General features: G+C 40.8%; 1 protein-coding gene across 4 annotated transcripts in view; it reads left to right on the top strand.

The window, feature by feature from the left end:
- Positions 1 to 16,326, top strand: part of mib2 (MIB E3 ubiquitin protein ligase 2) — a 60,671-nt gene that overhangs the window by 24,054 nt on the left and 20,291 nt on the right. For 2 of the 4 annotated variants that reach the window (XM_077514506.1, XM_077514504.1), the window contains exons 2-12: positions 1,072 to 1,455; positions 2,405 to 2,576; positions 10,078 to 10,184; positions 11,297 to 11,491; positions 11,650 to 11,792; positions 12,876 to 12,983; positions 13,103 to 13,207; positions 13,368 to 13,530; positions 14,095 to 14,228; positions 15,848 to 15,996; positions 16,101 to 16,257. In XM_077514506.1, the coding sequence (XP_077370632.1) occupies positions 1,233 to 1,455; positions 2,405 to 2,576; positions 10,078 to 10,184; positions 11,297 to 11,491; positions 11,650 to 11,792; positions 12,876 to 12,983; positions 13,103 to 13,207; positions 13,368 to 13,530; positions 14,095 to 14,228; positions 15,848 to 15,996; positions 16,101 to 16,257 (1,656 nt within the window). In that variant the 5' untranslated portion in view covers positions 1,072 to 1,232. Of the gene's footprint in view, positions 1 to 1,071; positions 1,456 to 2,404; positions 2,577 to 8,352; positions 8,779 to 10,077; positions 10,185 to 11,296; positions 11,492 to 11,649; positions 11,793 to 12,875; positions 12,984 to 13,102; positions 13,208 to 13,367; positions 13,531 to 14,094; positions 14,229 to 15,847; positions 15,997 to 16,100; positions 16,258 to 16,326 lie in introns of those variants that run through there. The other 2 variants (XM_077514508.1, XM_077514507.1) reach the window with 2 other exon arrangements.

Genomic DNA, 16,326 nt, shown 5'->3' with positions numbered 1-16,326 from the left:
TACTTATGAGCACAACTGTACATGTACAAAAGCTAAACGTCGCTCAATAATAATAATTAAAAAAAAGCTATGAATGACTCGTCAAGAAAATTCACATGCCCATCTTTGGTCATGTCCACGTCAATGTCTGAATATATCAAAACAATTGCCACAATATTTGCGATTTTCTAGGTTTTAGGCCTTTTTCTTCACCATACAGTTGTGCTCATAAGTTTACCCTAGGGTATGGGTAACAAAAAAAAAAACAAAAAAAAATCAGTCATGAATCATCTCCACCCTCGCATTGAAAAATGATCCATGGGTGGTTTTACAAATTTACTTGTGCTTACGAGTTCCCTTACAATTCAATACATTTATTAAAAAAACAAAAAACAAAAAACAAACAAAAAACCTCATCATTCCAGTCGAACGAATATTTGTCAGATCCAAGAGCAGGTGTGATGTAGAATGCACGCCTCTGGGTCTTGTGTGATTGATAGATCTCATAGATAAGCTTCCAGTCTATATTTTGACTGGTTTTCCCATAAGTGCGACTGATTTCCTGTTGACTTCATTCCAAATAAATCAAGTCATCAGTCAAGAGTGTGAATGTGGGAGTTCTTTGTGGTCTATAAATATCAGCTAGCTGAGGGGAGTTACAACTTGTTCATATTGGTTTTGCTTTTATTTTTGGGGGCCATGTGGGAGTCTGCTTTCACACAAAAATAGCAAATTCAATTTTGTGCAGTGTGCAGAATAGTATGCCAAAGGGCTTTGTTGTTTGGGTTGTTATTCTGGTGTAGAGATCTTTTGAGTGTGTACGTGTGGTCAGGTCGTGATTAGCAGGACACAGCAGTCATGTGCACCTCCCTTCTTTCTCTAGGAGGGAGCATTCATAAGTCTTGAATAATGCAACCCGCAAAGACAAACCCACTGAAATTTAAATGAATGAATATTCCTCCCTGAGTCACTCTCAGATATGTAGTCAGACAACATATCAAACTTTAGTTAAAAGAAGAGGTGGTGTGGAGCTACATGGATGTGGAAATTCATCGTGCTTTATGGCTTAAACTATGCATTTATTTCTTTCAGTTGCCCCTGATCTGCTCCCGGATACCCCCCTGGTACCGTCCCTGCCTGCACTATCATCGGCACGGGCCAGTGGGAAGGCCCGGAGGCGCAGTGGAAGCGACAGCGCTGCCAGGCGTCGGCCATCCAGCGCAGCCCCGAGGCCGGGCCCCGGTAGAGGCGGCATGGAGGTGGGCATGCGGGTAGTTCGCGGCACGGACTGGAAATGGGGAAACCAGGATGATGGCGAGGGCCACGTGGGGACGGTGGTGGAGATTGGGCGGCAGGGCAGCACCACCACTCCAGACAAGACGGTGGTCGTTCAATGGGACAGCGGCACCAGGACCAACTACCGCACTGGATACCAGTCTGCCTACGACTTGCTGTTGTATGACAATGCTCAAATCGGTAAGCGCTTTCGCAAAAGCACTTTTTTTTTTTTTTTTTTTTCTGTTTCTCAGCCAGGTTCCATTCTTGCATGTTTGTGCAGCCACGGTTTTTCCTGGCTCAAATTGAGGCAGAGGTTGTATCACCCTGACTATGATGGGTGATTACCGATACTAGGTATCAGTATCGGTGCCAATACCAGTCTTATTTTAAGGTATAGGTACTCACGGCGAGCGGCATGGTGGATGACTATTAGCACGTCCGATGACTGGTTAGCACGTCCGCCTCCCAGTGCTGAGGACTCGGGTTCGAGTCCAGGCTCCGGCCTTCCTGGGTGGAGTTTGCATGTTCTCCCCGTGTCTGCATGGGTCTTCTCCGGGTACTCCAGTCTCCTCCCACATTCCAAAGATGTGCATGGCAGGTTAATTGGGCGCTCCGAATTGTCCTTAGGTGTGTTTGTGTGCATTAAAGTTTAAAAACAAAAAAAAAAAGAAAGGGGGAAAAAAACCCCAGCTGTTTCTTCTTTAGTTGTTGCTTCAGGTCTTTCCGGTGCACTGCTGTTGATATAGCGCCTCCTTAATGGCGCAACATTGCAACTGCAGTAAAAATGCGTTCCTGCCGAGCTCAATTAAAATGGCGCTCAGCGATATCAGTAGCTCAGCTTGGAGGTGGGGAGCAAATTAGGTGGAGGTGGCCTTCTCTGAATTTTGTACACAGGAAAAACCCTGGCAGCGGTTTGATCATTGTGTGAACACTGCATTTTTAGCATACAGAGAATGACAAAGGATGGCACTTTCTAAATGACACCCACTTTATTAATGTCATTAGCATTTGACTCCACTCTTGTGTGACAAACTTTGCCCTTCATTTAATGAACTGAGAGGAGGAAGAGCAGAGCAGTGTGACGTGTATGTTTGTGCATCAATAACCTTGTTCTGCATTACTGAATTTACGCCAACTTCTCCCATAGGTGTGCGTCACTCCAATATCATCTGCGACAGCTGCAAGAAGCATGGCATCATGGGAATGCGATGGAAGTGCAAAGTGTGCTTTGACTATGACCTGTGCACACATTGTTACATGAACAACAAACATGACCTGAGCCACTCGTTTGAGCGTTACGAGACTGCACATTCTCAGCCGTAAGTATTATACACTCCCATTCTCCAGGATCATTCCTCACCTTGCATTTATTTTGTGGTCCTTGTGCTGTTATACCAGCCTCCCGTTTGAGTCAGAAGGGTTTAAGTGTTGAACCTAGATTACAGTCAGTTTTGTCCTTTTTTTTTAATGGAAGAATGTACTTCATTTACCTCTGCCATTCAGGCTACTCTATTCATCGCTGTTTGTTAGTCAGCAGGATTATACAGATTCCTACAAATTTTTTTGCGTATGAATTCACTGCCCGGTGTTGACACTCAGGAAGTTGTTTTCCTTCAATACAGTGGTAAACGCAGTCACAACTGATTATACATTCAGGTCACACAACCTATGTTCTTAACATTTTCCACACAAGGTCTTTTACATTGCACAGTCAGCGTATATTTTAAACATATTTACAAGATAGTGGCTGTGTCCGATTGTTCACCCGTATCCCCTAACCCCTCGTTGTCTACATAGCCCCGCACTATAGTGGCCTAATATATAGTGCCCTCATTGTGTTTGACGATTCGGACACCTAGCACACGATTTTCTCCTTGTCGCATATCACCTGAACCACCGTAACTGTTAGGACGCACCAGCGCTTAAATCTCCGACTGTTTAGTGTGAATGAAAATGTTTTAAAAATGTATGTTAGTTCCTTTGTTGTACATACTTTCAACGAAAATGAATTAATTATTTCGGTAGTCTATATTAATGCATCGATTTGATTCTTGCGCCATGTTTGTTTGTTTTTTCATACTCGCAATGCATTGTGGTCAATATCAACCCGGTTGGGTGAGCATCGATGTACCCTCCTTTTCAGAGTGCATTGTGGGTAATTTTGAGTGCCCTTCATTTTCGTTCCCTGGACATTCGGACACCACTACAAAATGGCGTAACCCCTCAGTAGCGCACTATATAGGGAGTAGGGTGCACATTCGAACACAGCCAGAGTCTTTTAACAACATATATTAAAAATGACTATTTCATTAAGTGGGGACATTTTTCAGAAACCCTTGCAGTTATAAAGCCACCATTATCACAAGACTGCTAGCAAAAGTGCTGATGTTTGTGGCTGTTAGATTTAGCTCATGCAAACCAACAATGGCCGCTGCCTGAAGATAAACGCTGAGTGAGCTGATTCCAAGTGTCCTGTGTATCCAAATTTACTGGCCTAAGTTCTCCCTGTAGAATGCACTCTTCTGCATCAGTTCACCGTAACGCTCCAAACTGCTGCGGCAACTGTCTGAATGTCAGCTGGATGGCCTGTGCTCATTTTAATGAGGTGATATATATGACCTAGATTTTCTTATAGTAAATAATAGTTTGTAACATTCCAGCTTCAGGTCCACTTTTTTTCTGTGCCTATCAGCATGTATGTAGACAATGACAATAAGAAATCACACATCATGATTTTGGACCACTTCTACTTGATACGATCATAAAGTCATATTGTTTCATTTCGTTTCCTTGTATTTAAATGATAGTTTAAGCATTTATATAAGAATTTCAAAACATTGGATTATCTGCAAGAATGTACAGTCAACCCTCTATTTGCGGGTTTTAAGGACCAAGCATAGTAGTAGGTCCATTGGACCTAACACAGATTTATTTAGATCCTGTTTAAACTTGGTAGCAGTAACATACAGTTTTGTCATTGATTTACTATCATTCATAACACAGACTGACTCACATTGATGGCTTACATCAACGTCGTTTTATACACAGGTGTGTATTTCTTACAGTACCTATCTACCATTTGTTGTATGCCCTTTGTGTGTATTTTCCTGTTTTTGGCTGGGAAGTCGGTAGGGATTGGGGGACGAGGGGATTTGTTCTTTAAACTGAAGTCTATAAATAACATACTTAAAGTAAAGCGGCAAGAACTCAATGAAATTGAACAAGTCCAGCTTAAAACACTTAATGATGCTGGATGGTCTTTTGTCTTTTTCTTCTTTTTTATTTTTTTAATTTATTTATTTTTTTAATATATAGGTGGTAAAATAAATTTGCTCTTACACAGCCTTGTTTTAACAAAGTAATGACACATTTTGACTAGTCAGTCAAATAATACCCTGATGACAGAAATCCAGGTCTTGCCTACTATCTGTTATGTAACAGTTTGACATTGCTTGGAGTTTGTCACCTACCACAGTTTTTCATCAGAGATATTGATTCGTCTCTGAGGTCGAAATATTTTATTTTTTATTTTTTGCTCAACAGTGCCCTTTGTATTTTTGGAGTGTTACTTTAACCTCCCAACCAAGTCAATACAGGCCTGGTCATGCTTACACAATGTGAAGAAGAAATTATCTTACGGATTTGGCATTTTTTTCGTATGTGGCAACAAAGGTCTAATAAGTTTTCAACAATATGCATTTCTTATAAACTACTGCTGTTGATTTAAGGAGTTGAAATCTTTGTATGATTTTGTCAGAGATGCAACACTTGTTGCTCTACGTCTTCGTTGGTTGTAATTCTGCCAGGGCATCACATGAAAGTCACTTCATTTCTTATCAGATGAATGGACGAGCGCAGAAGAAAAAGTTCTGTACTGCGTGGTCAGACCGTATTTTCCCTGCAGCATTTATTTATGGCTCAGTCATGGGACTGAGTGTTTTCTTATTTGAATGGCTCTTTTAGCTTGGTTTCAGTAGTGCTACTTGTTGCACTTCCATTTAACTCTATTGCTATGTTAAATGCATATCACGTATGTGTATATGTAATGGTTAGTGCAGTGTACCTCAAATCAATTTAGTCCAATGGTGTCAAACATAAGGCCCGCGGGCCGGATCAGGCCCGCAAAGGGGTTTAATCCGGCCCGCAAGATGCTTTTGTAAAGTTTAAAATAAAATAAAATTGGAAGTCCTGGATGTCATTATTTTACACACAATTTAAAGTTACGGTCTGTTTGTTTATTATTATTATTATTATTATTATTATTATTATTAGGGGTGTGAATTGCCTAGTACCTGACGATTCGATTCGTATCACGATTCACAGGTCACGATTCGATTCGATACCAATTAATCCCGATACGAATTTATAAGTTGATTGTTGCGATTTTTTTTCATTCAAATTTAGAAAATACTAATCAGTAAGCTTGGAGAGTGTAAGATTTATATGAAAATTTATTATTTATTTATCTGAAATTTCAGTCTTATAGAGGTTGTAATCTGTTTCACGTTTGAACAGCATTAAAATAAAATATTAAGGCTTAATGTTCCGTTCATATAACATTCTTCCATGCTCAAGGTGTGAATCCTAACCCGAAGTCAGACGTTTTGTTGAATATTTTTCCATTAAAAATGGAAGTTTAAAAATCGATTCACACAACACACACACACACACAAAAAAAAGGCAATGATGATAAGACGTTGAATCGGTAAGACTACCGAATGAACAATTCTGAGCTCTTAAAAAAAAAAAAAAAAAAAAAATCGATTTTTTTTTTTATTGAATCGATTTGAGAATCGCGCGATGTAGTATCGCGATATATCGCCGAATCGATTTTTTTTAACACCCCTTATTATTATTATTATTTATGTATTTATTTATTTATTTTATTTTATTTATTTTTTTATCATAGACCGACAAATGTGTTACATACGACACAATTTCAATTACTGATAACACAAATCGATATGACAAGTATTAGTGTCCTTATAACGTCATTAACTGCGCCACGCAATGCATTCTGGCAACAACGTATATGTAAAACAGGTCAATTTAAAAGTCCAGAACTCGGTGTTGCCCCTTTCCATTTGCATTTGTATTATTTCTTGGAAAAATATGATAACAGTCGAGCTCCATAATTTTGGGCTGGCACACAAATAGGGAAATCTGCGTATAATTGACGGCAATCGTTTTTAAGTTATATACCATTATTTTACCATGTGGCCCCTGAGCTAACATGAGTTTGACACCCCTGATTTAGTCCATCTAAATATTACAATTTTGAGTCATTTATTTTCATTTGTAGTCAGTTTACCTCCTTGTGTGTGTGAGTACTTACAGATGCTGACGATGCTCAAGACGGCATGTGTGTGCCATATGTTTGAGATGTTAATCGGTTCAATTGGCTCTTCCAGTCAAACAACCCGCACGCAGCATCTGGGCATGTCGCTGCTTAATCCTGCTCTTGCATATCAAGCTGCACACCTCCACCTGGTTTCTTCCGTTCTCCACCGACAGTCATGTTCAAAACACATCCAGCTGACAGAATGTGTTTCTTCACTCAAGCTGCTACTTCATGATTTCTGTTTTTACTGAGGCTGTACAAATAGAAAAAAAAGAAGAATCTATAAGAATAGAATCGGAATAATGGTTTCATTGTAAAAAGAGTTTTGGAATTCAAACAGTCTGGATGCCTGTTTGAACGTATATTTATTGAAATTTACTGTAATTAGATGTTTCTCATTAAGAAATAATAGAAATGAATTCAGCTTTGCCCTGCGATTGGCTGGCAATCTGTCCGGGGTGTACCCCGCCTACTGCCCAAAACCGGCTGAGATAGGCTCCAGCACCCCCCCGCGATCCGTGTGAGGAATAAGTGGTCCAGTAAATGGATGGATGGATGGATGAATTCACCTTGAACCTTTGAAAGTGATACTTATAGCGTATCAGACATGGCAAGACCCTTTACGCTTTACCGGAGGAGTGACGTTTGTCAATCAATTTTTGTTTTGAAACCAAACAATTGTCTTGAAGTTTGCAATGCTCCACTGCTCGCTTAACTAGGATCAACCCTTGGCTGACTTGTTGACATGGACAGTAGTTGTAGCTCTACTGCTGTGATCCCGTCTGGTCAGAAAGGTGACATTTGGTCTTTCTGGATTAGAAATCTTGATCCCTTAATAGAGCTGTTGTCTTTCTCAGAATGGCTGCTTGAATAATGTCGTATACTGAGTGGCATGAAATAAACTCTGTGTGTCCTCGTTGTTGTCATGCGAGCATTATAGTTTATTAAGGCATCTGAGCCAATGTGATATTCACATGTTTGTGGCTAAATAAGATACAATGGTATGTAATGTAGGGTAGATTTAGATTCTTTGAAAAGCAACATGGATTTATCAATGCAATAATGAATAACAGACATGTTCTGGTGGCGCATGGCTTCATTCTTAGGCAGTTTTCTCCTCTTATCATGACCACGTATAAGGGTAGTCTATCAAAGAAACCCATACCACATTGAACGAATCAGTCAAGCCAAGACACCCTAACAATGAAGGAGAATGATGGATACCTGTATTTACTTCTGCACATGGCCATTATAAGGAGACACATTTATGCCAGAGGATAATGAGGAAAATGTATTTACTTAAAGTAGACACACAAAATGGAGAAGGATTTGAGTTTCTGTGTGCAGGAAATTCAAACGTGTAATTATTTAAGGTAGTCCTCTGGTGCGCCACAAGCTTGCGGATGCAAAGGTCCTTTCATTGCCACTCGCAGATTTCATTTGTGTCATTCTTGCTTTGTACTACCCGCAAACGTGGCAATGAAGAAGGTGCTCAACCATTGAACAATGTCACTCACATTATTATTTGTGCAGCATGCTCGGAGCTCTGGGTGACCAGGTATAAGAAACAGTGCACAAATAGCAACTAGTTACTGTCCAGTGAGAAAGAATTACAATGGCGTGACCTGGGCCATAGTGAAGTAGCTCTACTGGATTCAACAAAGATATTTGACGTTGTTGATGCCTTGGTGTGAACTTGGGTCCACTTAAGAGTTTAAGGTGGTGCCAACGCTTTGCCTTGTGCATGCTTGCTCTCTTAAAGCTCTGCTTTCAAGGATTAGCCTCGAAGCATCTGCCTTCGGTAGCACACTATTTCCCAGCACAACTCTGTCAAAGCTCGCACAGATATTTGCTGCCTCTCCTGCTGTAGATTCTAGGAAACTGGACAAGGTCTGTTCATGTGAGAGAAATTAATTGGAGACTCAAGCTTCACGTTTTAATGCAAAGCAAGGTAAAACCTTATGAGTGAGATATCTAAGCAGCAAAGCTTCGATGACATTTATTGACAACACTCACTGGACTTTTTTTTTTTTTTTTGGCCCACACTGGATTTTATTTTAAATATGACCCGCTCCGTGACATCATCCGGCTGAAATGAACGTTGGCGTGTGATCTTTTCAAGAAAGTATGGGAATAGGCAGTTCCTTTGCACCAAGATCTGATAAAATCTTTACCATAAGGTATGTTTGTTTATGACGGTTGTGAGTGCCTCTGCATGTATCTTTTTAGTAGTGTGCTTGGATAGTGTTGTTTGTGCGAGCATGTTATTTGTTTGTTTTTATTTATTTATTTGGGGTGGGGGTGGGGGGGCTTTAGTTGACAGAATAATAATATCATCTTGGGCTCTTAGAACATCAGAGAAGCGGAATGATGAGTTGCTATTTTGTCAAACCTAATTCATGCAAATGTCATTATCTTAGGATGGGGTCTCAAACTCGCAGCCTAGGGGTCTTTTGCAGCCTGCAGGAGGATATTTTGCTGCCCCCTACTTAACATCAAATGTTAATGTTTGTGCAGCTCCAACCTTTTTTGCCATGTTGTTCGCCTGGTGTTTTTTTATGTTTTTTTATTTTTTATTTTTTTAAATCACACGTGAGCTACCATTGCTTAGGGTAAGGACAGATTTGGTAAAAAGTAATTCTGAAGTGACACAAAGTGGAAGGAAAATATATTCTCTCACCCAATGCTAATCATGTCTTTTTCAAAACCTGCCGTGATGAGAAAGATTGGCGACAAGAACAGCCAATTTGACGAAAAACGGGAGGTGGAATATTGTAGCCATTCGAGACTCTTCTGTGATTAAGGGCTATATAAATAAACTTGAAGTGACTTTTTGTTGGGCACGGGGGTACCTTGACATGTCCTGAATGCACAGAGAAAGCAGATGTAATCTCTTAACTAGATATGCTGAGGAGTATGCAATTGTACCAGGGAGATAATAGAGGGGACTGGGTTAACAATTGTAACAGCCATTATTTGTTGTGAACTGTTATTACTAAAAATTTTGAAGATTGGATTAGTTGTACTTTATATTAATTAATATTGTACTTGAACCCCATTTTTCTGGAGTACTTGATGCGGCCCGAACGCACTCAGACGCTATCTCCAGCAGCCCCCACATAATTTGAGTTCTATACCCATGATTTAGGATGACATGAAACAGGAGGTGCAGTGTAAAATGTTCTTATCGAGTGGAAAACATTTATTAGTTTTTATGATTTATCTTGCTACTTTACTGGATTTATGCTGTCTATACTGTAAATAGATTTTTTTTATTTTTTGCTCTGTCGTGAATCACACAATTATTTCAAGGATAAGAACCCTCTGTATTAATAAATTTATTGCAAAGGACTTATGTTTACTTACCGTTGTGTCTTTCTCAGAGAGGGCATTGTGTTCTAGGAGGAAGTGCTGCACTTTAAATTTCACAGAAGAGTTACAAGGGTTTGCTTAGCTGACTCTCCATGTTTTTATCACAGAGTAAGCTTGGCACCAAGGCAGAACCTCCCACGTTTCATCCTCAAAGGAATCTTCCAGGGGGTTAAGGTGGTTCGTGGACCTGACTGGGACTGGGGCAACCAAGACGGTGAGTGGGTTGTGACGTGGATGCTGTTCTTCTTATCCTCAAACTTGAATTGCCGATTGCGCTGCCCTGCCAAAATGTCACCATGCCTGGGGAACTGTGCCTTTTCAAAACGTTTCTTCATCCTCCACTCATGTAACCTAATATCAAATCATGTTAACGTGTCTGCATGTGGCCTATTTTGCCAGCTACTCGTCTGTTTGTCGCACAGATGTGCTTTTCTTTGTCTGTTTTTCTCTTCAGCCTTTCCACTCAAGTGCATCACATCGTAGATATTAAAAAATTTTTGATTTAGAGAAATGCCCTCTCTCAGATACAAGAAGTTGCCTTTTTCCAATTAAAAATGAATGCTACTTTGAGGGTAATATGAGCCATCCGCAGTGTATTTATTTCTGGTCCTATTGTCTCTGAAAATAGCTACACTCTCATTTTTGGCCAGAGCGAATGAGTCAAAATGTCCGTTTGGTGGCTTTGAGATCAACACCTGGGGGTTATGTGAAGTCACTCATCTGCTTTAGATGCTACGTGCATACAGGACGCTCTGAGCATGCTCAGTAACCTCCAGCCCACCATGTAGCATTTCAGGTCACTTGTTATCTGGTGCGTTAGGGCACAGAGGAAGCCTGATGAGACTAATGTTGAGGTCACACAAATTATCCCACTAATGGTGAATAATAATTGTCTTTGTACCTCATTGAAGAATAAGGAATCGTGTTTTGCCACATCCATGCTGTTCTGAGAAATCGAACTATTTTCACCACACATTTGTGTCTGGCAAATACTGTCATTACCTCACCGCCTTCTATTTTCACCAGCATGATTACTTCTACTTTAATCTGTTGTTGACATTTCGTCCCTTTCCAAACACCTCATGTAACATTGTGATTTTTTTTTTCTCCATCTTAACTCATTCAATGCCAGGGATGTTTTTCATGTCTTTTAAGAATACAGTCATTCAATCTCAGGTATGTATTTCTCTCTCTTATATTTTATTTTTTCCCACGTGGATGAGGGTCTGAAAATGGCTGGCACTAAGACAGTCAATCCTCTGTGTTTATCTCTTGTTTACCAACACTGTGATTATCTTGTGCCTATTTGTGTTTGCATATGTGTAGGCGGGGAGGGTAAGGTTGGGAAGGTAGTGGACATTCGAGGCTGGGATACTGAATCTGGCCGCAGCGTGGCTAGTGTGACCTGGACTAATGGCACCACCAATGTCTACCGAATGGGGCATAAGGGCAAGGTGGACCTCAAATATGTGTCTGATGGTCAAGGAGGCTTCTACTACAAAGACCACTTGCCAGTACTTGGTAAGACAGATTTCAGATTTATATCTTTCTTTAATTCATCCCTTAACACTTTGGCAATTGGGGGAAATCATCTCATGTTGATCACTCTTAATATTTAGGATAATATTTCGGAGTAGACTTGTTTGCCTTTTTGTTATTACTAATGTTTGTTCATCCAGGAGAGCATGCAGAGCTGCAGCGCCAGGAGAGTGCTGATGGCCACTCTTTCCAGCAGGGTGACAAGGTCAAATGTCTCTTGGAGGTGGACATTTTGCGACAGATGCAGGAGGGCCATGGGGGATGGAATCCCAAAATGGCAGAGGTATTTTAGTACTCTCCTCTGTGAATAATGATCCATATGCTATGTTTTATTTTCCAATGCAAGATGACTTGGATCCGATATATTGCCATTAACAACACATTGTACCTAGGAGGGATGGACATGATACATTATGTATTGAATCTTTTAATGTTATTGATCACGCACTCATTATATTGTGCAATTGCTACTTGTTGAGAATGAAAGTAGGGAAAAGAGATTTTCTGAGAGGCAGTAACCAGCAGGGTCCATAGTAAAAATTAGTGTTGTTCCGATACCGATACTGGTATCGGCAGAGGCCCCGATACTGCATTAAAACAGTGGTATCGGTATCGGTGACTACTAACAAGTAACATGCCGATACCATTAATTCCAACCCTAATATCGGACTTTGGATGCAGCATCTTGTGTCTTGCTCGTGCACGGCATTCACTGATATGTGACATGCCCACTGCATGCCGATCTAAGATAACCTATTGGCCCTTGAATGCTCTGAACCAATGGCAGGACAGCTTTTTCATGTTGAGAAAAAAAACCTTAGGTATCGGTATGGCATCGGCATTGGCCGATACTAAAAAGTAATAAAAAGGTATCGGAATCGATATTGGGGACCAAGAAACGGTATCGGAACAACACTAGTAAAAATCAAGAGAATTCTGATTGTTGCTAAATTGTAGCTTATGGCAAATGAGGCAAATAGTAATGCACTCTTTGTTTGCAACCAGAAGAAGTTGATTTAGTCTTAACTGGATTGCTTTTTAACATAACCAGAACATAACCAAGTTGCACTACATCCACCCAGACATTATGGAGTACCTCCTCCGAGCATAATTATTCTGTTCAATATGGCATCGCCTTTGAAACAGGAGTTAAGGATATTCAGAGAGAGATCCCATCTTGTGAAAAAAATACAATAAAAAAAATGAAGGCATACTATTATGTCGGTGGCTCAGATGGACTTTGGTGTTTGTTGTAATGAAAGAAAACCGAGTGTGTGCACTTGAGGTCCTTGCTACCAAAGGGAACATTAAGGTCAAAGCCATTCTAAGGGAGACCCAGGGCCAAACAGCCTCTTTATGTTTGCAGTACATTTGCCGGATCGGGACAGTTCATAGAATCACTGACCGGGGAGACATCAGAGTCCAGTACAGCAACAACATCCGCTGGACTTTTCATCCAGGTGCCCTGACCAAGGTACTCAGTTACAATTTTATCTTGGCAGAATCCAAACCCTTTCATAGCATTTTATATTTACTGCTGTTTTATCCACCAAAAATATACGGTTCAAATTTGTGTGTCTTCTATCCTCCTAGGTGAACACATTTGGGGTTGGCGAATTAGTGCGAGTATTGGAGGACATAGATGGTGTCAAGAGGCTGCAGGCCGGCCATGGAGAATGGACAGACAGCATGTCTCCCGTACGCTCCTGCTCATCCTGTACCAGCATTCATTTTCACTCTAGTCACATGGCCAGGAATGTCTTGATGTTCTCTAAAAGACTGAGAACACAGGGGCAAAATATGAGATCAGTGAATATTAAGCCGAGCTCATCCACACTGCTTAATATGTCTCCGCCAGGTGCTTGGCCAGGTTGGTAAGGTGCTGAAAGTCTATGCAGATGGTGACCTGCGTGTGGCGTTTGGAGGCCAGACGTGGACGTTCAACCCAGCGTGTCTCTCAGGCCAGACTGTGGAGGTGGACGCCAACCTCATGACGGCTGAGAACCCCAACGAATCTGGAAGTAAGGCCTCGGCCAGGACCAAGGGGCTTATCTCGAACACTTCAGCCTATCTTCTTCCTCTATGTTTGTCCATTCACCATCCCATGCTCTCCTCCCAACTGCTCTGTCTACTGTGCATGCACGCAATCATGTGTTCACGGGCATTCATTCTGTCTCCTTTTAATTTATGTACTTGGGGTTTATTTGTTTTTCTTGAAATAGGTTTTCTCCATTGCATGGTGTGTTAACAGTGGGATTACAGATGATTGATTTCCTCACCCCTGTCAGCATTCTGTCCTGTTTGAGCTATATACTTTATGCATGCATTTGCATTGTCCTATCTGTGTGCGTGTCATTTTGCATGGCTGGGGCATTTTGACTCATTCCTGCAGTTTGTGAGTGATCGCAACTTGACAATTCTAAAGCGTCCTTTTTCGTTGTGGTACTGTTTCAGGCTTCCGAATGGCTTTTGGACACCATTGCTCAGCATATTGTCAGTAGTGGACTTGGAAAAAATCAATTAATTCTTCTGTTTCCTTTCTGTCCACTCGCTTCCCTTATCCTCCCACCTGTGTCACTGCTCAGGTACAGTCATTTCTGTATTGGAGAAACTGCTGTCTCAGTCCGCAGAGCAGGACAATCCCAACCGGCTTGTCATTGAGGCAGCGCACGGCAGTGCCACTAAAGTCAAAGAGTTGTTGCAGAAATATCCTGATAAGGTGAGTACAGCACTTTTACTTTTTGCTTCACGTCAAGGGATGTTCTATGCTGGGTCATCCGTTTCCCTGCAGGCTAATCTTTAGTTTTTTTTGACAATGTGGTCATGTATTTATTTGCTTTTTTTTGTGTTCAAAAGCAAGGAATCCACAATTTCCATTTAGGGAGAGTTTAATAACATAATTATCACTATTGGAGAAAAGATTGATAATGACCCAACAAAATACCCTCTAAAGAATAAACTTTCATTAAGTAAATAAAGAAAATAAATACCATACCAGTTGGTACACAGTACCTCTCAATCCTGTACTGATTGAACTGAAAATGTGTCTCAGCTTGAAGAATTGTTCTATATTGGCAAAGCTGCTGCTTGATTTATTTATTTTTTTAAGATGCTGCTTGTTGTAACGCGAGTTGAGTTCACTGCCACCATACAGCATTCATACATATGTTCAATTTTAACTTGCAAGGGAGATCAAACTAGAACTGCTGTCAATACCACCCACACCAAGTAATGCCTTGACCCACGTCACCCTAATGATTCACATGGAGACCAGGCCATGACTCACATACAAGCGACATCAATAACTGTCTAGGTGCTAATGAGTCCACAAGAAGTGTGCAGCAAAATGCTCAAATATGACAAATGTCAAGTAACTGCCACGGGGAAAAAAATGTGCTAGATTTCACATTCATGATAGTTATTGCTCTTAACTTTAATACTATTATTAATAAAATTATTAAAACAATGGGCTACCGCCCAAAAAGGTGCACCGTATTTTCACGACTATAAGGCGCACCTAAAAGCCTTCAATTTTTTCAAAAGCTGACCATGCGCCTTATAATCCAGTGCGCCTTATATATGGGTCAATATTGGGCCGCAAGAGGTCTTGCTGTCAAGACGCTATTGGTGACCCTGCACGATCGGTGACACGCATGCGCAGAAGATCCCGCCATCTTGGATCGCTAACTACGGCAACCCCACTAGAACAAAATACCTTTATATGCCTGCGTGATAGTGCGCGTTCGTAAAAACACGATACATCATTGAAAATAAATCTTACATTCTTGATGCACTATAAATAAACTATTTTAATTCTACAGGTTGTAAAGACGAACGTTTTACTTTTGACCCCATTACATTCCTAGTGAGTCTTCATTGTTATAATTTACGTTTAGTCCACAGTATTTTTATTGTCTTTAGAATATTTAAAATATGTAATTCATTGAAGGTGCGCCTTATAATGCGGCGCGCCTTATATAAGGAAAAAGTTTTAAAATATGCCATTCATTGAAGGTGCGCCTTATAATGTGGTGCGCCTTATGGTCGTGAAAATAACGGTAATTGAAAATTATTTTTTTAATAAAGACATATTTTGGTTTTAAATATGCCTATATATTCCAAAGTGATAATATGAGTTACATTGATCTGATTTAGTATTGCAAAGGTGTTGCTGTATGCTGGTGACGACTGGACTGCACCTCTCAGGATTACGTACCACGTGTATGAGCAACGTGGTTGCCATTCATGCTCAGATTATTCCCAGCCAGAGTTGGTGTGTCTCTGCTTGTGTTGAGTCCACCTCCAATGAATCTTCAACTGCGCTTATGCTCCTGGCAGGTGGATATCAAGAACCAGGGCAAGACTGCACTGCAGGTCGCTGCACACCAAGGCCACATGGACGTGGTGAAGGCCCTGCTCCAGGCCAACAGTGCCGTTGAAGTCAAGGATGAAGATGGAGACACGGCATTACACTACACTGCCTTTGGGTGAGTTTGCAGCTGTTCTTTGTTGCTTTAAAAACAATAATAATGCAATGATGGTCAAATGAATAATTGATTCATTTCATGTGTGGATTGTTTCTTTGATCCAGCAACCAGGCAGAGATTGCACGGCTACTGTTGAGTAAAGGAGCAAATGTTAACCTCTTGAACAACTCCATGTGTACGGCACTCCACATTGCTGTCAACAAGGGCTTCACAGATGTCGTGCGCGTGCTCACTGAACATTCAGCCGATGTTAATCTCCAGGTGAGAAGGCTTTCCTTAATGCCATAATTCATTCATGACGTATTCAGCACACTGCACTGTTAACCCGAA

This window comes from Festucalex cinctus, chromosome 2 (genome assembly GCF_051991245.1).
Source record: "Festucalex cinctus isolate MCC-2025b chromosome 2, RoL_Fcin_1.0, whole genome shotgun sequence".
Lineage (NCBI taxonomy): Eukaryota > Metazoa > Chordata > Actinopteri > Syngnathiformes > Syngnathidae > Festucalex > Festucalex cinctus.
Note: the sequence above shows the minus strand (reverse complement) of the source record. Positions and strands in the feature narration are given on the sequence as shown.